This window comes from Brienomyrus brachyistius, chromosome 11 (assembly GCF_023856365.1).
Source record: "Brienomyrus brachyistius isolate T26 chromosome 11, BBRACH_0.4, whole genome shotgun sequence".
NCBI lineage: Eukaryota > Metazoa > Chordata > Actinopteri > Osteoglossiformes > Mormyridae > Brienomyrus > Brienomyrus brachyistius.
In genome coordinates this window covers 685,266-708,954 of record NC_064543.1, presented here as the reverse complement: position 1 = coordinate 708,954, position 23,689 = coordinate 685,266, and the positions used below count along the sequence as shown (strand labels likewise).

Here is a 23,689-nt window from a genome sequence, read left to right as displayed (position 1 = left end):
GGTAACCGTGCCCGGCCACCGGAGAGCCACGGGCTGGTCACCATGCCGGCCCGCCAAAGAGCCACGGGCCGGTCACTGCTGTCACCCGCCAGAGAGCCACGGGCCGGTAACCGCGCCCGCCCGCCCGCCGGAGAGCCACGGGCCGGTAACCGCGCCCGCCCGCCCGCCGGAGAGCCACGGGTCAGCTGCCACTGCCCCCACTTCCCCACCTTTTCAGACCATGTTGTAAATCATGTCTGATTCCATATTTAATACCAGTCATCCAAAAAGTAGAATTAAAAAAACACCAACAAAAACAAAACTCCTAATAAATCCATAAACAAGCTATTTAAAAATACTGATGCATTTCATACACGGACACAGCTAGTTACTGTAGAAATGCTGTAAACCCTGCAGTACTTAAAATGATAGTGTGCTGCCAGTAGCAGCCTGGTTCAATCCACTGGTACTGTGGTAAACTCAATGGGAAGTGGGTTACATGAGTGACTGGTAGTGCTTGGTAATGGCAATTCTAAGCCCCATTTTGTCCCTCACTAGGCAGCTATAGGAAGCCCATAAAAGCCACATCATCAGTGTGGCAGAGAGCCGATGGGCCAGCAGTGAAGCAGGGCCACGTTCCGGTACCTTCGCTGATCGCCAGCCATCTCGTCCACATCTGTGACGCACAAGCAGCGTGTCGCACCTGCACGTGACGCCGCGTATTCAAACAGGGTAGATTATCAGTATTACAGGCCAGGCTTTTAGAATTTTAAAAGCAATGCAGAAGGAGCACAGTACAGTCAGCACAGCCAATACTTCATGGCCTTTTGATAAGGGACAGTAACTGCAACTAGGGGGTGAAAATCATCTGAAGCTATAAAACGTATCACACTAGATATTCGAAAAAACTTTAAAAACAAACAGCCACAAACCAAACAACTTTTCAACACCATATTATTCAATCTCTCAAAAGACAAGAGAGCAAGTTGGAATATTTACCAGTTTAATGGCTACATATTCATTGGTGTAGAGATTTTTACCTGTAACAAAACAGAGGAAATCAGTGTTAATGGCTTAAGTTCATCCAATGGACACGATTAGCAGAGCACTCCAATTGTTAGCAATAGGAAAGTTTACATGATTAAACTGATGCAAGATGCTTAAAATGTACGACGTATCAGAATGTCTGAGTCAGTTATGAGAGACAATGCAGACACCTTGCTAAGAAGCACATGGCCCGGCCAGCACCGGCCGTAAGCACCTATCAGTGCAGGGCAGCTGAGCCGGGAGCCCACTTTTCAATAAAACTGATTTACAGCAAATTTAAACAGCAGTAGAGATAAATAAAACATTAGCTGACAAGGATTGGTATTTTACATGCATTTCAGCTATTTGAGAGGTATATATGCAGCTAGAAATCCATTAGAAAGGGTTTCACTTAAAAAAACGTTAAAAATCAGTAAAAGTAAAACAGAACAGTAAGCAGACAATCATTTCACGGCAAGCTTGTGGAAAACAAAACCAGTCACTAAAATCACAGATTCACCTGCCCTGTTCTCCGATTTGCACACAATCAGTGTTGTCTAGAGATTTATCTGCCTTTGGCCATATCCACACATAGAGCAGCAGAAGATGGATCCCGACCACAGGGCTATTAGCAAACTAAGCAGTCAACACTATTACTCTAGCAAATAACAGTGCGATAGGGATAAGAAACATTATTTCTCCAATATTTTTTCCTGTTCCTCATTAAACAAAAATACTGTTAACATGTGAAACGACCCTCATCGCTGTCACAGTCTTCATTGGAAGATGAATTAATTTCATCAGTGCTGTCGAGAAATGAGAAACGAAAGTGTGCCATTGTGAAAACAGCAAACACAAACTGCCAGATTTTTGTGGCATTTTATGTCATCCTTGGTCGGTGTTTCCACGCGGTTTCTCGGCTTATCGCTGGCTTTTAATTAACTCGTTGGCATATCAATAGCTGCTTGCACATGGGGGCGTGTCCACAGGGAAGACAAAATGAAGAAACGTGTATATAACGTTTCATATAAAAAGGTGTCATATAAAAGCGGACATTTGTGTTTGTTGAGAGAACATTTGTAAGAAGGCACATTAAGGGTTGTAATGCTAATTTTATTAAGTTGGTCTGACATAAACAAGCAGAGATATTTAGGTTGTTGTTACATTTTGTAAGTTAAGGCGCTGGGGATAACTGGGCTTTGGCCAAAACAACATTGATTTAGGACAAGTAATGTCAGCAGTCCTGGAACTTAAGAATGGATTCAATGTGTGTCGGTTGTCGTTTTCTTTCATGAAGTGAAACTACACTTTTGACCGTTCACTATCTTTCACACTATTGTCACCCATGCTAGCTTGTTGTGCATTGATGCATGACGCATCCACCTAAAACAGATCGTGGCAGATATGTAATGTTTAGGAACCGATAAGCAGAACAGAAATTAAAAAATAAATACAAAATTGGGTACCCGGTATTTTCTTATCTGTTCTACTTTCAGTTCCCAATCCCATGCACCACTGCTACTTACGATATATCAGTTAGTAACTATTGAATAAAAATACTGTCACACAGAATGATGCTTTCACTGCGGACAACAAATCGATATCATATGATATTTCCGGAACCAACTCCTTGTTCCACATGTTTGTGGAGTTTGGGTTATACATAGCTACTAATATGTTCTCTGTATTTGTGAGAACTATTTTAACCAGAGCTGTAATGGAAAACCGTAATATGCCCCCATCAGGTGTTCACTAGGTAGCTGGCTGGCTTTGGTTTAGGGGAGCAAGAGATCATGAACTTCAGCTTCTATCACGGTATTGGAGTCACGGATCAGATACTTTTTCGAATGAGCAAAAAATTTAAAAAATAAAATGAAACTTTGCTTTCCATTTATTACTCAAAGAAGAAAACTCAAAGCAAGGAACTTCTAACATACCCCATTAACGTGAGCACACAACTGCTTCTGTGAGGGGGGGGGCATAGCACAGTCAGAGACACTGGGTAAGGAGTGTTAGTGAGAGCACGTTCTGTGAGGGAAGGCGTAGCATAGCCAGAGACACTGGGTAAGGAGTGTTAGTGAGAGCACGTTCTGTGAGGGAAGGCGTAGCATAGCCAGAGACACTGGGTAAGGAGTGTTAGTGAGAGCACGTTCTGTGAGGGAAGGCGTAGCACAGCCAGAGACACTGGGTAAGGAGTGTTAGTGAGAGCACGTTCTGTGAGGGAAGGCGTAGCACAGCCAGAGACACTGGGTAAGGAGTGTTAGTGAGAGCACGTTCTGTGAGGGAAGGCGTAGCACAGCCAGAGACACTGGGTAAGGGATGTTAGTGAGAGCACGTTCTGTGAGGGAAGGCGTAGCACAGTCAGAGACACTGGGTAAGGGATGTTAGTGAGAGCACGTTCTGTGAGGGAAGGCGTAGCACAGTCAGAGACACTGGGTAAGGAGTGTTAGAGAGAGCACGTTCTGTGAGGGAAGGCGTAGCACAGCCAGAGACACTGGGTAAGGAGTGTTAGCGAGAGCACGTTCTGTGAGGGAAGGCGTAGCACAGCCAGAGACACTGGGTAAGCAGTGTTAGCGAGAGCACGTTCTGTGAGGGAAGGCGTAGCACAGCCAGAGACACTGGGTAAGCAGTGTTAGCGAGAGCACGTTCTGTGAGGGAAGGCGTAGCACAGCCAGAGACACTGGGTAAGCAGTGTTAGCGAGAGCACGTTCTGTGAGGGAAGGCGTAGCACAGCCAGAAACACTGGGTAAGCAGTGTTAGTGAGAGCACGTTCTGTGAGGGAAAGCGTAGCACAGCCAGAGACACTGGGTAAGGAGTGTTAGTGAGAGCACGTTCTGTGAGGGAAGGCGTAGCACAGCCAGAGACACTGGGTAAGGGATGTTAGTGAGAGCACGTTCTGTGAGGGAAGGCGTAGCACAGTCAGAGACACTGGGTAAGGGATGTTAGTGAGAGCACGTTCTGTGAGGGAAGGCGTAGCACAGTCAGAGACACTGGGTAAGGAGTGTTAGAGAGAGCACGTTCTGTGAGGGAAGGCGTAGCACAGCCAGAGACACTGGGTAAGGAGTGTTAGCGAGAGCACGTTCTGTGAGGGAAGGCGTAGCACAGCCAGAGACACTGGGTAAGCAGTGTTAGCGAGAGCACGTTCTGTGAGGGAAGGCGTAGCACAGCCAGAGACACTGGGTAAGCAGTGTTAGCGAGAGCACGTTCTGTGAGGGAAGGCGTAGCACAGCCAGAGACACTGGGTAAGCAGTGTTAGCGAGAGCACGTTCTGTGAGGGAAGGCGTAGCACAGCCAGAAACACTGGGTAAGCAGTGTTAGTGAGAGCACGTTCTGTGAGGGAAAGCGTAGCACAGCCAGAGACACTGGGTAAGCAGTGTTACTGAGAGCACGTTCTGTGAGGGAAGGCGTAGCACAGCCAGAGACACTGGGTAAGCAGTGTTAGTGAGAGCACGTTCTGTGAGGGAAGGCGTAGCACAGTCAGAGACACTGGGTAAGGGATGTTAGTGAGAGCACGTTCTGTGAGGGAGGGCGTAGCACAGCCAGAGACACTGGGTAAGCAGTGTTAGTGAGAGCACGTTCTGTGAGGGAAGGCGTAGCACAGCCAGAGACACTGGGTAAGGAGTGTTAGCGAGAGCACGTTCTGTGAGGGAGGGCGTAGCACAGCCAGAGACACTGGGTAAGGAGTGTTAGCGAGAGCACGTTCTGTGAGCGAAGGCGTAGCACAGCCAGAGACACTGGGTAAGGAGTGTTAGCGAGAGCACGTTCTGTGAGGGAGGGCGTAGCACAGCCAGAGACACTGGGTAAGGAGTGTTAGTGAGAGCACGTTCTGCAAAAACTAGCATCAAGAGTACTGCCGTCATAAGACCTAGCAGGACAGCAGGATCTTACCCAGCTTCAGCTCCCCAAAGTTTCCACAGCCGATCTTTTTGCCAACCCGGAAGTTGGGCCCCACCATGAGGACCCCGGAGGACGTGGAGGATCCCGAGGGCCGGGCGTGCCCGCTCCGCCCCTGCTGTGGCTTGCTGCTCCTCACGGGCCTATCTCCATCCTTTGGTTGGTCCATGACGATACCAAAAAGGTCGGGGGACAAACCACGACCGTGCAGCAGCTGCCCGAGATGAGCTACACGTCGGTGGGGCAAGGGCCACCTCCGTCCCCGTCACTGCAACCACACCAGCGGTGTGCCCACCAATGTCCTCCACATTGGGGAGGGACACAGGACGGACACCAGACTCCTAGAGAGGAAGACAGAGAAACCCAGGATGTTAGAACTATCAGACAGGTGTGCTGAAGAAACAGCTGGAAAGCAGGCCAGCGTCCTACACTACTGTACCATCAATGCAATATCTACCTTTATAAATGAAAATACATGAAACTTACACATTTAAAGCATCAGAATTTTTGTGGTTAAAGTGTTAATGAGAGTTTGCAGGCAGACACAGCACTTGCTGACAATGGTGGTCTTTCACCAGAACATTTTTTACCTAGATGTGTTCCCTAAGACTTTTGGTACACTGTTATACGAGACGAGGTATGAGAAAGGCAGTGAGCGTGCTGATCTCTTCCTCCAGTGCTACTCAATGGATAATTTATTGCCTAAGCAGCAACAATAATGAGCCTCAAGGCAAACAGTGGGTCTGAAACGACACAGGAAGGACCAGGAACATGGGCATCGCCGCCATTAAATCTGAGGGGGACGTTTGGACCCCCACATTTAACATAAAATATTAGTTTTATGCCAGTATGTCCCCCACATTCAAAACGCTTCAGACGCCCCTGACCAGGAAGACCAAACCAGCAGCCTTCCTCGGTGTAACCAGTAGGGTTGCCAAGCACAAAATGCCTCAACATCGATATTTTAAATCAAGACATCAATTTTTTATTTTAATAAAATTACCGTTATGATTTCTAAAACACTTAAATTCATAAAAATAAATGTTTTCCTTTAATATCACTGTGTAATTATGAGAGCAGTTCAAAAATGATCACAAAACAAAAAGGTGGTTTTACACTATGCAAAGTGCGACGTCTTACCACGGCAGTACTGGGGCTATGCATGAGTACCTGAAGAGGAAACACACTGGCCATGTTCTAAACCACCGTGTCGTCTAAATTACCATTTGGACTGAGAGCTTTTTAATATCTTTTGTCCCTGCAGCTGCTAAATACACTCATTATTAAAGCCATAAAGTTGTGTTAAGCTGAGCAGAAATAAGGTCTCGGGCTCACTCACACAAACAGTGTTCACCTGATAAACAGCTGAGGGAGTCCAAATGGACTGGCCCCCCATCCTGGGTTGTTCCCTGCCTCGTGCCCATTGCTTCCGGGATAGGCTCCGGACCCCCCGCGACCCAGTAGAATAAGCGGTTTGGAAAATGGATGGATGGATGGGAGTCCAAATGAGGAGCACGACAGCATAACCCTGCAGAGGGTCTGTAATGGAAATCAATGCAATGGATGGGTATGATCTGAGGCTGAGTTTGAATTACAATCCACTCGATATGCCTATGACTAAAACAAAAATGTGCTGAAGAGGTGCTCTGGGTTAACTATCACTAAGGACTGCTCCCCACCAGGCACCATACCATCCTAAATTAAATATATTTTTTGATTTGTCCATATTTATTGACTAATTTGTACATACTGTTAAATGTCACATGTATTGTCTTGCATTTTGTTCGCACCACTCATGCAGCTGCGATCTCAGAATTGTTGTACTGTCATGTACAATGACAAAGGAGAACTGAATCTTGAAAAACACAATTTTAAAAGTATATCACTGAAGACCCTTTCGAAACAGGAGGAAAGCAGCCATGGTGAATACAGGGGCAAACACTTGCCAACGTCAGCCGAGGAACGCAGGCTTTCGCATGTTTTAGCTGACATTGCCGTTTACAGGGTTTGATAAAGAGCCCACATGACAGTCAGAGCGTCACTAACGAGAATCCACACACAGATCCGGCAAAAAAAACATCTTATTAAAATAGTCCAACTGACAACAATATCTGGGGCCAGTATAAATACCAATATGCATGTTACAGTTGTACTGTGATATTCACAAAGCCACGGCAGGCCAGTTAATCAGCTAAGGATAATTTTTATTATCCAGAGCCTAAAGAAAGAAAAAGAATGTCGATGTGTAGATGCGTGAGAGGAGTGTGTCTGTACAGGCACATACATGTGAAGGAAGGCAAGGGATTGGGTAAGGACCAGATACACCCACAGAGGTGTGTTCCTCCTCCAGGCCAATAAAAAGTCACGAAACAGAGAGGACTACATGAAGAGCTTGAGACAGTCCTCCACATAGGCTGGTGGGGCACTGAGCAGAGGCCTTAGGCCACAGAGCAGGGAAATAAATAAATATGAGGCCCAGCAGACATCCAGGCACCGCATCAGGGACATTTCATGAATTATTGAAGCCTTTAAAGGTTCTGCTGAGACGTGGGAAGGCTGACAAGTCATTTCAGTGGCAGAGAGGAGAGCATTTCCACACACCCAGCCCCCACCCCCAGCTGACAAATCGGGGGGGGGGGGAAGGGTTCCTCGCCTGTTTGAGGCAGATGCCAGCCGGCTGAGGGTGGGGCGGGCATGACAGGAGGGATGGGAGGAGGGCAACTGGCCCTCAGGTCTCTGTGTTTGGGGGTACCGGGTGCAGGAATAAAAGTGCAGCAGGCCCCCGTTTGCCGGCCTGCAGCCATTCACCAAAACATCACAGGCCTCGCCTAAGTTCAGATTCACCTTACGATCACGTTGTAGGGTGCAATGCTGTATCGGAGAAGCAGGAAATACCACCGTCTAATGGATTAAAATACAAATCAGTCAATGATCTGATAGACCCCATGAGCACTGCTGATGTTCACATTGTTCCTGTCACACAATACATTATACCAATGCAAATGTAAGAACAAATTTCAGCAAGTATTACCGATAATGGTTCAAAGTTTGAAAACTCAATACCTTGACTGCTTATGCTGAACATAAGTACTGATGCTATTTTCAGAAGGTTAAACTGTGAGATGGTTTCAGCTTTTTGTACGGACCAGCTGGTCCAGTAGCTGCACACAGGCTTCTGTATCAGTAACATACTTTCCTGATAGTGAGAGAACATTACCAACAGAGAACAGCAGCAAACCCATGCAAGTACTGTGTGTTATGTGTTAAGGGGGAGATAGCCCCCCCCTCCCCCCAAAGCCCCTGCGACTAACATTCACAGGCAGAATAATTTGCCAGCACAAATTTGTTCATCAAAGGAAACCAGTTCCTGCAAAGGGAAGCACTGCAGTGATGATGTCACACAGAGCTGACAGCTGATTGGCCAGTGGTGAGAGGTTCACTGCCTTTAGGGCAGCCCCTCATCCTACCAGCACCCTCCTATGGCAGGGGTGCCCAGGCCAGTTGATCATGGGGTGTTTTCTGATGTCTCACAAGATGATTAATGGAGAAGCTTTATTTCATTGCGGCCAACTGGCCAATAGCAAAATATGCCCCCACCCCCTTGTTTGGCAGTAAAATACACCACCTTGAGGCAGCAGCTGGTCAAACTATTTTCTTTGCAAAAGTAGCTCTTACTGTAAAAAAAGGTTGAGCACCACTCCCTTATAGTGCTTTTCCACTGGCATACAGGAACTGACCTGTACTTGAGCTGTACTGGGAAGAGTGACTAGTCACAGCACGGTTCCAGCTCACCTCGGTTTTCCACCGCAGAGGGGTCGGCTCAGTAAAGGTGTCGCCGGTTTTGAAGAGCGACAGTGATGCTTATTTACTGTTCACACAATTAATTTTTTACTGTGTGCTAATTTGCACTAGCACATCTGTGATGATCGCTGTGTTACACAATTATCAAATGCTACCGGAATTAGGATTTGCTTGTATAAATTTGCATTACGAATCCATTCTGTTCAGCTGCTCTGCAGTACATCAGAACTGCTATTTCCCACGCCAACGAACTTCTAACTCCTTTAACCTCCAAGCGAGACGTCCTTCGGCGTATGCAGCCCTTTTGTTGGCGCTAATGTGCCGTTAGTGTTAATAACAGCAGCGAATCCAACGCTCAACCAAAAAAGCCATAATGTTCCTAACAGAGAGGCTGCTCTGTTCTGAGTTTTCAAACGCAGTATTTTATAAAATGCTGGATACATCCATGCACAGAACAACAGTATCTCCGTGCGTTTCGGCCAATCAAAAGGTGGTGATGCAACCAGTTCAATTTGGCCATACCTTCCACCTGCTATTAAGCAGGGCCCCATCGGCACGGGTGCGGGGCGCGGCCCCATCGGTATGGGTGCGGGGCGCGGCCCCGTCAGCATAGGTATGGCTTGGATACGGCTCACAACAAAAAAACTCCGGAAAGAACTGCTTATCAAACGGTAAACACAATATAACCGGTGACAGAATGACTTTGAAACAAAACACAGGGGATCAGGAAAGGAAGTTCATTTATCATAGGAATCTGCATGGCAGAGACACACACTGGGCCAATGAAGAATCACCCAAATCCTTCTCTTAGCTCATGGCAAACACTTACAAATACTTGTTGCATCACAGTTTTATAGCCGAGTCTCTCCCCTGGGCTCTCTTTGAGGAGACAATAAAAGCGGAGTGAAGCTGCACTCAGAGTCATTAACCTTTATGGGAAAGAACCCTGCAGGGGTAGCCCCCCCCCCCCCCATCACCAGCACACTCCAGCAGCCACTCGCCGCATCTCGCCTGCCTGCGGGGAGCCTCTCAGCTTCACGCCTCACCTTTCTCTTACAGCCACTTCTTATGGCTGCTACGTGCAGCAGCTCAGCCCAGTGATTTACTAAGTGCGGGGGGGCGGGGTAAGTATACAGCCCAGCAGTTAAACAGTGGGGCAGCTGGCACATGCTTCCCATGCAAGCCCCCCTCTCTGCACCGGCCAGCATGAAGACCCCACATTAGGACGCGCAACCCCCCCCCCCAGGGCAGGATGCCCTATAGTTGTTCATTTGCTCCCTTTATTCCATAATTTACCAATTTCCTTTCCTCCTTTAACAAGAGCAACACCTCTTACCTCCTTATATCAGTTACCCCTGTTCAATTTAATTACATCTTTTTAAAATATGATAAACCCAATATCACAAGACTCTTTTCATGCCAAAGATAAGATAAGAGCTGACTGAAATTAAAAAGAAGGCGTCAAGCACCTCAGAAGAAAGCATACAACTGTTTCTTTTACGTTAAGAACAACACCCTTGGCTTCCAAAGCCGACGTGTCTAAGGGAAAGGTCACAGAAGGGGAGGTGGGAGGTGAGAGGCTGGGGGAGCTGATCTCATTGCCGTCTCACAGGCGCGGCAAAGAGAAGCAGCGTAATATGGAGCAGCTACAGAACAGCAGCAAACACCCAACGGTATCTGGGTGAGGAGCTGACACATGGCTGCTAGTACTCAGCCCTCTGGGAGGCTCCCGGAAGATCCACAACCCCACCCCACTCAGAGTCAGGTGCACAAGAGGTCCAACACTGCCCTCATCGAGGATGACGTCCTCCACCCCCCCAGCCAACCAGCCAGCCAGCCATCACTTAAAGCTCCGCCCCACAGCCACCAGTACTCTGGGTTAACAGCCATCACATACCACCCGTAGCAGCTAAATGTTCCTCCACAATGAGCCAGGGTAGCAGGTATGAAAAAGCCTGCTGAGGGAGGCCTCCACATCCCACACATAATTAGAGGCACGCAGAGTTACCGTCGTGCTTCACCTAAAAGATGTGCACTGCTCCCATGGTAACGACAAATTCATCAGCATTTCATCCTTATTTTTTCTTCCTCACAGCCAGTCACATTAGAGTATGCAACAAAGCATTATCCAACCATATTATCTTTTATAACAACTACCTATTAACTGTCCAATTATTTTCCACATTACAACTGTCTAAGTGCCTTTAAAGTATTGACTGTATTTATGAGTCAGGACTTTGCCTGTGGAAAAATATATGTAGAAAAATTAAAACAAAATGAAAAACCGCACGAGTTTCCATTTCTGGTAGCACATTACGTACGATGGTTGACGGCAGTAAGATAATATGTAGTGCCTAAAAACAGTTTTGATGTAATTATAATATTAAAACATTCAAGACTGCAGTAACGAAGGCAGATCAGGTACCAGAGCGCTTGCCATTCTGATGAAGAGAAATAATTTTCCCAGGACAACAGAATGTAAGAACAAAGGAAGCTGCTGCCTAGAAGATGATTCCGTTTCATAAGATCTTCCCAAACTTTCATGCCCAAACCTGAGCCCAGCAGCACTGACATTTTTAACACTTTAACCAATTAGGCAAAGACAGACAAGAGCAAACAATAATATGTGTAACGCAAACAAGCAAAAGAAATTGTTCATTAATCTAAACTCCAATCACATCATAGCGTCATTATATTCAAATTGAAGCAAAAAAAAGTTACTTTGGATGCATAAAAAGAAGCTCTTTGGTGAATATCTGATGCTTGAAAACTGATTATCACAACAAAATTATATTTAAAAAAATACAGAAGGGTTTTTGGGTAGAACTATATCACAGTAAGCAGAGGGTTATGGAGAAATAACTCTGGCAAGAGACAGACCGCAGCCAGTCACATTAACCCGGAACTTATAAAAATAACACCATTGTCCTGTGGGTGGAGGATCCCCTAAAGTGTCTGTATAGGGTGGGGGGCTCACTGACAGGATTTCAGTGAAACTGACCAAATACAAAATAAACCTGACACATCTATACATTTCCCTAGGGATTCCAGCCTCTATGAAGAGGCCTCACCGAGAGAGAGAGAGAGAGAGAGAGAGAGAGGGAGGGAGAGAGGGAGGACCAAGGGCAGCTCCACACCCAATGTCGGCCATCACCTGCTCAACCAGCACCACCAGGCCGCAACTATACACTCAGACCCACCAAGGCTATTCACTCAGCGTTTAAATTCACCATTAATGTTGACCCGGTAATCCACCTGAAGATAAGTAGGTTTGGGCCTGGCTAGTACTTGGATTGAAGACCCATTAGGAAAGCTGGGTTGCTGCTGGAAGAGGTGCTGGTGTGGCCCATCCATTGGTCTGTGTGGGTCCCAATCTCCCAGTGCAGTGATGGGGACACTGTGACCAACAGGTTAGCCCGTCCTGTGGTCTGTGTGGGTCCCGGTGCTCAAGTGCAATGATGGGGACACTGTGGCCAACAGGTTAGCCAATCCAGTGGTCTGTGTGGGTCCCAATGTCCCAGTGAAGTGATGGGGACAACGTGGCCAACAGGTTAGCCCGTCCTGTGGTCTGTGTGGGTCCCAATGTCCCAGTGAAGTGATGGGGACAACGTGGCCAACAGGTTAGCCCATCTTGTGGTCAGCGTGGGTACCAGTGCTCCAATGCAGTGACAGGGACACTGTGCTATAAAAATAGTGCTGTCCTTTGGATGAGACGTAAAAATCAGGGTCCTGACTCCTGAGGTAATACAAGATCCCTGGGCATCCTTTGAAGGTACCTCAATGTCCTGGCTAAAATTGCCCACTGTAGCCCTTTTAAATCTGGCTCCTAATCATCCCCTGTATCTAAATGGTGTACATTGGCTGCTGTCGCATCATCCAGGTGGGTGCTACACAGTGGTGGTTCTGTAAAGTGCTTTGGGTGTTTGAGGAAGCATTATATAAATACCACTTTCATTCGTTCATTACCATCTCTCCCTGAGAACAGCCTTTTAAACACCCAAAGCTTGCATTCCTTTCCTTAATGCAACACAGAAGGTCCTCAACTGTGAACAAGGCTTAAAATACAATATGATCGACTGGCTGATATTTTAATAGTTAACCATGGAATAAGGAAATGACCGGTACAGCACTCTGAAAAGCAAATTAAAAAATCAACTCTGAGACCATGGTCTTCTCAGATATGCCCATTCCCCTGACATTATGAAATGCAGCAGGGCAAAGTAAATGTATCACAGAGAACTCGTCACACAGACTCCCAGCATGTCTTCCTGTAGCAGTCTGGTAATAGCTCACTGCCATCATAGGAACCATTTGTTATACATTCAGCAAATCACGACCACAATTTGCTTAAAAGACTCCCAATACCAGAGACCATTCCAAGCCTGCAACTTCCACGTCTGCAGCAATGACTACCAGAATCAAGACTCCCATACATCTGGACAGGTGTTAGGACCAGGACTAAAAAAAACATCAACTGGCTAAATCAGGATAAATACACAGTGCAGTGCGTCACACTTTCAGCAAATCAATTTCAGGCATAAGAAGGAGAACTAGTTATGACTCATTATGACCTAACTTGGGGTTTTAAAAAATCATAACTCAAACAACTCAGACAGACAGCAGATGTTGATCTCCAAAAAATTATGCTTGACAAATTAGTATGTTAGTACATGACTAACTGATGGTATCAGGCCGCAAGTGACTCACCGAGAGAAACGGGACTCTAACCTACATGGCGAACTGCCGCGATAAACATGACAAACACATATTAACCATACAAAGGTGCCGGCTTGCAAACAGGAAAAGCATGGAATGAGAAGGCGGCAATGATTTTGAAGCTTAAGTCTTAAAAACTGAACAAACAAAATTCCATTAACTCACCATAAACAAGTAACCATATTAAGGACAATAACTAAAGGAAACGTAAGTGAGGAGAAAGAAAACAGAACAATTAAACAGAATTAAACAGAGAGAACCTCTGCTTACCCAGCTGAAAGCCCGCTGACAGTCCACAGGTAGACTTAGTGGTGAGCACACAGGGTTAGGGCCCACATGCCTCTGTACTTTGCCGGGAACCCAAAAAGGCAGCTTTACTCTCCTGTCGAGCATAAACCTGCAATCAGACAGTAAACAGAAGGGCATGGCTGAAAAGCATCCCACATGCAAATCGGTTCCCCCGGCCCGCCTGAGGATCTGAGCCTTCTTCGAGAAGATAACACGTGGATTTTGGCCCTGTTACCACTAAGAAGTCAGCCTGCTAAAACCCACAATGAAATAAAGGGGGAGCAAACTTAGACATCCAATGTCACGTTTAATTACCAAACTCCGCTCTAAATCTGCAGTGATGCATAAATTGTCCAGAGTCACTGAAAACCAGCTGAAGTGACTGCAGAGTTTCACATTTCTGCAGGATGCAGCCTCTTTGTTGCGAGAAAGAAATCAAAATGAAAAAGACTAATCTTTTCCCAAGATATTTAGAATCTGAATTTGCAGCACTTTTCTGAATAATTTGTGTAATTGATAGTTATCCATAAAGACCCCTAGATTGCTATGGCAGTTGGAGAAATTTCTAGGACATTGTCAAATGTACCCAGAGGCTGCTATCTATCAAATTATTTAAGTGATAGATACAATAAAATATATTTATGCCATTTACAGTATGGACTTTCAATGGGAAATAGTCATCATGTTTTAGACCGCAGATGATGCATGTACCACTGCCACCTCTAAAAAAAATAAAAAATGGTTGCTCAGGTAACCCAGCTAAACTACAAGCAAAGTTATACCTTGCAATCTAAGAAGCAAACCTAAAACTAGCATTATGAAAGTGAAGCTTCTGTGGCCAAACCAATTGAGAAAATAACTGAACGAAATTCAATAAAACCTTTCTTGCCTTCCTGGGTGCACTTTACTGCTAAGCTGCCATTTAACACCTTTAAAATAGTATAATAGACAGATAACCGCCAATTCTAAACGATTCTCTCTATATCCTGCTTTGGGTGATTACCACATAACATTCATGTTGTATAAATTACATGTTCATACTGTAGCTACGTTCCACGCTGAACCTGTTATTCACACAGATCTCCAGACGATCTAGCTAAAGCAAAAATGCCGTTTCAACGTGGCCAGCTTTAGAAGTGCGGATACGCTTAGACTCGCACGTCATATTTGTTACCGATGGTTCAGTGCTTCCGACTTGGGGCCGATGTAGCAAAAGATGCCAGAAAAGAGGTTTTTAAAACGCTGCACTTTTTAATATAGTTTTGATGGCATTCCTAGTAAAATGTAGCTTCGGGAATCGGGAACTATACCAGTAAGAATTAATCATTTTTGGTGTGGATAGCTCTGGCAGAAAGAGACACGCCACGACGCTCATGAGTCACACAGGACAGCATCTGCTGTCACATAGACCGGGTGGACATGCCCAGGACGCGGACAGCCTGTGTTTACTAGACCCAAGACGCCACCTTTATAAGGACTTCCGCGATAGATAGATAGATAAATAAATAGATACATACTACTGTAATTGTCTGAAAGCAAAAATGTAGAAACGCCAGGAGACCCATAATGCTTTAAAAGTTAGTCGTGAACTCACTCGGACAGCTCCTTGCTTGCCTAAAACGTCCTTATCCGGCCAAAGTCCAAAAGAAAACTTAGGCAGGTCCAAAGAAACAGATCTCCCGTAGCTCCACATTAAATACTTTTTTTTTAATCGTAATTAAAAACGATACGGGAAAGCAGATTTGATTAAAAATTAGAAGCAGCCTGGCATTTCCCCCGTATGTAAATAGTGAGCTCCCGAGTCGCGCCTCACTGTTGTAGGCAGGTTCTCACCCCGGTGACACAGGTACCGGGAGACGGAGCCACGCCGGCATTAATGTCACGGCAACTGTGTTTGTGCAAACGACCGGCAGTCGCCTGAATTATTTACTCGCAAGCAGGAGGAAGCAGCATCGCGCTCGGCCGGAGCGGTTACCTGTGGCATGGGTAACGGTCTGCCTGACCGTCCTGCCGCTTTTGCATTTAGGGCAAGCCGACCTGCTTCAGGCGGCGCCTGGAGCCACGGCTCACGGCTGTACCTAAATCGCACCGGACAAACGGCCACCAAAGCCTGGCACCGTCGGAGACGCATTATAAGCTAGTCAAAAACAGCTATATTTAAACGCTCAGCTGGCAGTTAATAACACTCCATACTCATATCATCTGCCACACTAATCAGAATAACCTATCATTTATTTATTAAAATATGTAGATCACTATAACAATTTTAGTAATTTAACTGACATTTACATATACGTGTTCCGAGGAAGCTATAATGCAGTAGAGTAACCCCTATCAATTTATAAATCAGTCGTCGATACAACGTGTAAAATCATATACACTACCCCAATGACAATGATAATTACACATCTTATGCGAAACCGTTCTTAACAGCTTACATAATATTAACAGTACTGTTCGCACAAATACTCCTGGATAAGTGGCACGGTTGTGGCCAACGAGTTCCAGATCGCTAACTAGCAAGAACTAGTAATAACGTTACTCATTTCATTCTCTTATAGAAAGGAGGAAATGGTGATATAAATAATTTTCCGCTAACTAAAAAGCTTACTTTTGCTGTGACGCTGGTTTATTTCCCCTGTGTAGTGTGACCTTATCGCCTCTTCCCACTTCGAGCGTGATAAATTACGTACAAGCTTTATCTTTATTATTATTTTTTAAAAACCTTGGTGCTTTCTCCTTTTTTCTTGCTCTCTTCGTTCGTCGCTCTGAATGGCTCGCTCAGTCCCGGAAGTGCCGTTCCGGCACCACCCGCCTAGAAAGATGACTACTTCCGGGTGAGTGAATGCAGCCAGCCAGTTACAACCTACGGGCATGGTCATGTAGGCCTACATGAACACACACACACACATATATATTATTAACATTAATTAATATATATATATATATATATATATATATATATATATATATATATCCCAGTATATATATTAATGTTAATAATTTTACACTTCACAGGATAAGATGTATGTGTAACATCTACCTGGGTTCGAATCTCTGCCTGGATTCCATCTGTGCAGAGTTAGCATGTTCTCCCCTTGCTGTTGTGGGGTTTCCTCCAGGTACTCCAGTTTCCCCGTCCCATCCCAGGTTGTTCCCTGCCTTTCCCCCATTGTCTTTGGGATAGGCTCCGGACCCCCTGCAACCCTGAATAGGACAAGTGTTTTTAAAAAAATGGATTCATGGATGGTATAATGTGTACCGTATTAATTAATGAAAGAATGACTATAGTAGCGGGCGCCTCTAGAGATTTTGGGCCCCCAATGCAGACCAATCTAGTTATCTTCCAAATTTTTGAACTGTCCTAACTTTTCCCTCTTTACAGCGCCCCTGACTAAGATATAATTAAGACAATACACTGAATCTTGTGGTTTAAGCTAACTTACCCAGGGTATTTAATATTAATCTATTATTAATTAAACTGCAAAAGTATGAAGACTATATTTGTCTGTCAAAGAGAGACATGGCTACCTTTACGGACTCCGGGGGCTCATCACTCCATAGGGTATCTGATCACCCAAGTTGACAGTTTGTCAGGGGGGCAAAAATTTCTAGCTTGTGTGTCTGTCTGCTTTATGGAAAATAGTTTAAGGTGTTTTTTCATAGTACTTTTGCTGTTGTTCTCTCTATATGAGTGTTTTTCCCCTACAGTTGTAAGGTTAAGATCTGGTCCATCATACAAATCAGTAGATGGTCCAACATAAGAAAATAACTGTGACCAGTACGAAAATAAATGAACTTCAAAGCTGAAAACCTATTAAATTGTAGGACATAAAGTGTCAGAAAATTATCATTCTTCTATCCATTGTCAAAATGTCATTCCTTATCACCTTTCCTAGCATTTAGTGAGGAATCTGAACTCCTCCCACTTGCAGTGTTATTTACATTATTTTCTTGATCCTCACCAGTCTCCCCCTTCTCATAACCACCCACGTGTGCTGTATTAGGTTTTCGCATAGATGTCAATAAGACTTCACCCAGTGGTAAATGTACAGCATTAATACAGGTTAATACACTCTGCCTTTAAATATAATTCAGCTAAGACTGGCTGATTTAAAGAGGGAGGCAGAAACATAGCTTTTACCGTATTTCTGTAGAGAAGCTAAACAGTTAAAGGAGGGAACATTTAGTTATGCATTTTGATACATGAATATTGCATGATAACACAAAAATGTGCATTCGACTACAAATTAATTTTCTATATACAATTTCAAATAGGTGCCAGGGAGCAAGTCTGGCATAATGATTAAATACAGTAACAGAAAAAAATAATACGCACGAATTCGCAACATAAAAACTGTTCACTGTATTTCGTGGTTCTACACTAAAATTAAATGATGGTCAGTTTGATATTTCTACAAGCACACTGGATCGTGTTACTCACTAACATACCCCATTGTGAGCCAGACACCGAACCGGCGATCACAGGCACCACAGGCTTTAGCTCACTCCCCACTACATGATCCTACTGCCTGTAGGTTCATAAATATCTAAAAAGACAGGCAGAACAAAGCAATAAAAAATAAAAAGTCTATTGTAATGTTTATATGTTTATGACAGGAAGCAACCAAGATTTTAAGCAGCATTCAATTATTTTAGCTCACAGTCAAGTAAAGAAATTAAATAGCCATTCAAAATAGTTAGATGTTTGTAGGTATACAGTGCGGTTTAAACATATGAGGCCGCATTAAAAATCTGGAATTCTTTTCATTTAACCCTAGAAATAAATAAAGCTTTGGCATGGACTAAGGCATGGCCGCTTTTTGAAATGGATTACTGTGATGAAACCAAGTTTGAGATTTATGGCAGTAACAGAAGGTAGGGCTTGAAATGAACCTCACCCACTGGCCGGAGGTGAGTCATTTAGGTTAAGGGCGAGTACAAAACCTGAAACCTAGCCTTTTAGATAGTAAAAAAAAAAGTATGTTGGACTACATTTTTTACTGAACTAGCCCAGTTGGCCAGTAACATAAAGTTCCACCATGTAAACTGGGGTTTATGTAAGGAGACAAATACCATAGGATAATGACCCTAAATAAGTTGCAAAGCTTTGCAAGAACAAAGAAAAGCAAGAAGCACTGATTGTCATAACCTTTTCACTACAGTCTCTGACATTAAAGCCATTGAACATTCATGGGGCACTTGACAAACATGAAAGCCAAACATTTAGTGGCATCACAAGATGATCTTTGGAACATCCATCATAATCAGGTTCGAGCCCTGGTTCCTCCTGACCCCATCAAAGTGTCCTTGAGCAAGACACTGAACCCTAAATTGCTCCCAGTGAGCAGGTTGGCGCCGTGCATGGCAGCCTCCGCCACTGGTGTGTGAATTGGTTTGTGAATGAGTGAATGTGAGGCATGAAATGTAAAGCGCTTTGAGTACTCGTAGGGGTAGAAAAGCGCTATATAAATGCCATTCATTTAAAATTTACCATAATGTTTTACACAAACTTGTGGAGTCTACGCCAACTTGAGTGCACTCAAGTCAAAACGGGAACATACCAAATATTCAAACATTCTGAAATTCATGTGCATTTTTAAAGATTCAACATTTAACTGATATGCTGACAGTATCATTTGTAATAATCAATTTCATAATAAATTAGAAAAGAATGGAAAACAGAAGCATTTTAACTAACGGTCTCAGATAATTTGGCTTTGCTATCATTATTCCAGTGCATGTTACTGTTATGAAAAAGCTCGGCTTGCTGTTGGAGGTTTACGCTACCGTATATATCAGCCTTATATATTAACTGTATGTGTTTGTGAGGCTTTGGCAAGGCTCCGTCTATGATTAAAAATGCCTGGTCAGGATGATGGGGGAGGGGCTATCCCAGGATGTTGGGGGAGGGGCTATCCCAGTCAAAATAGAGCACTAGGCTGGGATGCCAGTCCCGATTGCAGGGCACACGCATACTCACACACACACACACACGCACCATGGGAAATGTAGAGATGCCAACTGGCTTAAGTGCATATCTTTGGATAGTGGGAAGAAAACCATCCAGCGCAGAGAAAATATACAAAAATCAGAGGCAGGATTTCAATCCCCAACCCTAGAGATGCAATGCAACAGCACTACCTACTCAGCCACCAGCATGCTGCTCATTTACAGCATATATGTGTGCATGTGAGATAATGGTAACATCACTGGCTATTTAGCAGTCTTACTGCAGTGGGAAAGAAACTGTCTCTGAATCTGATGTCTTTTGGCGCTTGCCAGGGAGGAGGAGGGGGCAGAGCGGAAGTGCTGGCTGCCTGAAGTACCCTGTGCTATGGCTTGCTTTCTTGAGCAGTGACTATGTCTTGGATCACTGGAAGCTGTGTGCCCACGATCCTCTGTGCTCTCTTAATCACCCTCTGCAGCATCTTTCAGTACTGTGTTGAACAGCTGTCATACCAGGGTGTGATGTATCCTGTGAGGATGGACTCCACAGCGTACCCATAGAAGCTGGTCAGGGCTGTGCAAGACATCCTGGCCTTCTTCAGTCTCCTCAGGAAGTAGAGGTGTTGCTGAGCCTTCCTGTCACAGCTGCAATGTGGTGTGACCATTTAAGGTCATGGGTGATGGTGACCCACTCCACAGCGTCCTCTCCGACGTAGATGGGACTGTGGAGAGTCACCTGCTTGCAGAAGTCCAAGATCAGCTCCTTGATATTTGCTGATGTTGAGGGTGAGGCTGTTGTCCCAACACCACCCTTCCAGGTGCCTGACCTCCCCCCTGTAGGCCATCTCATCGTCATTGCTATAAGACAGACGATGGTGCTGTCCCCTGTCATTCATTCCGCTGAAATCATGTTTTCACCTTCCATTTTGCTATCTAAAATATAACAAATTATTATAGCTATTCTACCTCTAAAATTGAATGTAGACATTTATGCTTCGATATGCAAGGATTCCCAGCATAATATTACTATAAAGGTGTCACATTGTGCCTGCTTTGACATTATGCAGAAAATGTTAGCACATGTTTTCCGACATTTTGTGCTTGAAACTCTGACTTGTCTGGAGAAGGAAATAGCTAGTTGATTAGTGGTTAGTTTGCGATTACACATTGTAATGGCCTACCCCGTCACTGAATGCGGGCAGAGCTAAATGCTGTTTCACTCTAAGGAAATCTTCCATCCTTCCAGACAGCTGTTAAAATCGTGGTTTGCACACATGCGTCTAATTCACTTTATCAGCTTTCATTTTTACCTCCATAAACACTGAATGATAATTTTGTTTTTACTTATTACACTGGGGACACGTTTTTTGTTGAGTTAGACCTCACACTTGTTTTTGACTAATTTTTGTGTGGTGAATCCAGAAATGACCCCAGATTTTTGCTATCACCTCCATTTTTGTCAAAAAAACATACAAATTTTACATACAATGAAAAAATAATTAAATAACTTGAATGTACTGTTTATTTTAATTTCTTTTGTTCATACAAAAGATTTATTGTTACTCTGACATTTTTTACAGTAAAACATTTCAAAATTAATCAGGTACACGGGTAAGGTAAAAATTCACACTTATAGCTTTTCCTGGAGTTTTCAGTGTTAGGACAATCCCACTGGATGCTCCAACAATAGTCAGCCATCATATGTATATCCCATCTACCCTGATTCCGTCCTTCCATGACCTTCTAATCTCGGTGGAATCATTCACCTTGCTCATCACTGACTGCACCAAGGTTTTCCGGGAAGTTAGAAAAATCTCTATGCAGGAAATGCACCTTGATGCTCATATTGCAACCAAGCATTTTGTAGCTCTTCAAGAGATTCTGGACAATTTCTGTTTAGTTATTTGCTTGTGTTTCCAAGAAAATCTTTGATAAAGGCTTTGAATGATAACCAACCATTCTTTTAGATTTCTGATATTGTCCTGATGAAATGCTCATCTTGGATGAGCTGCCGAATATGTGGACCATCAAATGACAGGCTAGGAAATGCCAGAATGAGGTACTTGAAACAGACTCCTTCAGTTAGCAAAGCTTTAACGACCTGCTTTAGCAGACCCAGTTTCATCTACAGAGGCAGGAATATAATATTCTTTCTATCAACAAGAGGCTCACGAAGAATGTTTGGATCGCCTGGTTTTAGGGCAGATCTTGGGAGCCAATTCCTTTCCACCCAATGCCTCTCACAATCTCAGCTGTCCCACATGCACAGATAACAGGGATACTTGGTGTATATGTGTTGCTGACCAAGAAGGAAGCATACCACTTTAAGGTCTACACAGATGACCCAGTTGTGTTGGTGATATTGTAACAACTCAATGACTCTCTTTATGTCTGTATATTCTTCACAAAGATAAACCGAAGGGCCAATTGGGACTGACCCAAAAATATTGCCATGGTGAAGGAGGACATGATGCATGCCAAATGCTCAGTTTTTAACTGGAATACTATATGCTGAAGGAGTTGAGTTGAGATAGTTATATTTTCAGCATTAATAGTTCAGATATGCTTCTTTCAACTGTATAAATTTCATTCCCATCACTAACTATCTACACAGTCAACCACACCCCCGAAGTAGGGGGTCCTGTAGGGGAATTCTCACCTGTGACCATTTTCAGATGGCAATATATCAAAGAATAAATGGTTATTTAGAATGAATTTGCATCTGCTTACTGTCTTTTCCTCAAATAACAAAATATAGAAGAATATTGGATGTAGGTGTGGTGGTGACCCCACAGCTTGGGGTCAGAATCCGAATAAAGTGTCTGAGTTTGAACCAAAAACAGATTTGTGCAGGTCCGTAACTTTGAAGTGCTTCCCCTGAGCTTAATTTTAATGCCAGATTCTGAAAGAGCAGGGAGAAGTAGGCCAAGAGAGCAATTTTCAGCTCTCTAGCATGCTCAGAAATGAAGATATGGTGTCCTGAAAACCCTTACAAATTATATGCGCGATTCGCGAGTGCAAAAAAGGGGCGTGGCACCCAAATCTGAAAGGGCCATAACTTTGGACCGCATCAGAATTTTTCAATAAAAACCTGGGGAATTTTCAGTGTTCTCTATAAGGATCAAAATACCAAGTTTTCATCGAAATCAGGAATGATGCCCATGGAGCCCCTGGTTGATTTGGCATGGACTGACCCATAGGGTACAGCTTACATCTCTCACGGCACACTGGTTGAAAATCACTGGACTAGGATACTCTATGTTACATTTATTTTTCTTGTTACATCCTGAAGTTTTCACTATACTAAAGTAACAGTCACTGAAATTATCTCCGAGCTCTCGCCAAACCATGGGTATACCAAATGGCATCTTATCACGTGTTCCCTTTGTCAACATCCGTAAACCCTCAACACACTGCTTGCACACCCTATTAGGGCCCTAAGACTTATCTTGATCACCACGTTTAACTTTGAAATATGCCAAATAGGCTTGCTCTACAAATGTGCTGATGTTCGCCTTTTGACTGGCAATGGTGAAACTGCCACAGACAAAATGAATCAGGGTTGTTTAGGCACTTACGCCGAGAAACAGCAGAGCCACACCTGATCTGAAACAAAGGAAATACGTGTGTAAGTAGAAAAATAGATTTTGCTTATTCGCTACGTAGAGCGCGCACAACCTCTGACCACACTGTCTTGCGTGTAAATGAATAGCCTACACAAATCCACGCTACAGTAATCGCACTAATATAAGCGGTAGAGAAAAAACCTGACGTGATTGAAAACTAACTGCACTCAGAATCAACATACCTATTTTACTCTAAATAAGCTTAAAAATTGAAATCAACAAAAAAATTGCTCAAAATTGATCCCCAGTTTTACTGACGTGACGGGATTTCAGTGTTTGCGCCTCGCTGTTTTCTGTTTGTCTTCAGTTCCGGGGTTTAGTGTAAAGGACCCGAGCAGGCCCCTTAGGGGCTGCCTAAGTAGTGCCTGATCACCGGAGTGCAGCTGCAACTTTAGCGCTATATTGGGAGA

General features: G+C 44.2%; 1 protein-coding gene across 5 annotated transcripts in view; it reads right to left on the bottom strand.

The window, feature by feature from the left end:
- Nucleotides 1-16,486, bottom strand: part of LOC125752046 (casein kinase I) — a 40,770-nt gene extending 24,284 nt beyond the window's left edge. For 3 of the 5 annotated variants that reach the window (XR_007400844.1, XR_007400845.1, XM_049031586.1), the window contains exons 1-4: nt 16,316-16,486; nt 13,687-13,813; nt 4,894-5,240; nt 979-1,019 (exon numbers count right to left, since the gene is read on the bottom strand). Coding sequence is in view for 3 of the 5 variants with exons in the window: in XM_049031586.1 (XP_048887543.1) it covers nt 979-1,019; nt 4,894-5,068 (216 nt within the window). In the remaining 2 variants the exon portion in view is untranslated. Of the gene's footprint in view, nt 1-978; nt 1,020-4,893; nt 5,241-13,686; nt 13,814-15,298; nt 15,797-16,315 lie in introns of those variants that run through there. The other 2 variants (XM_049031585.1, XM_049031584.1) reach the window with 2 other exon arrangements.
- Nucleotides 16,487-23,689: the final 7,203 nt, after the last annotated feature.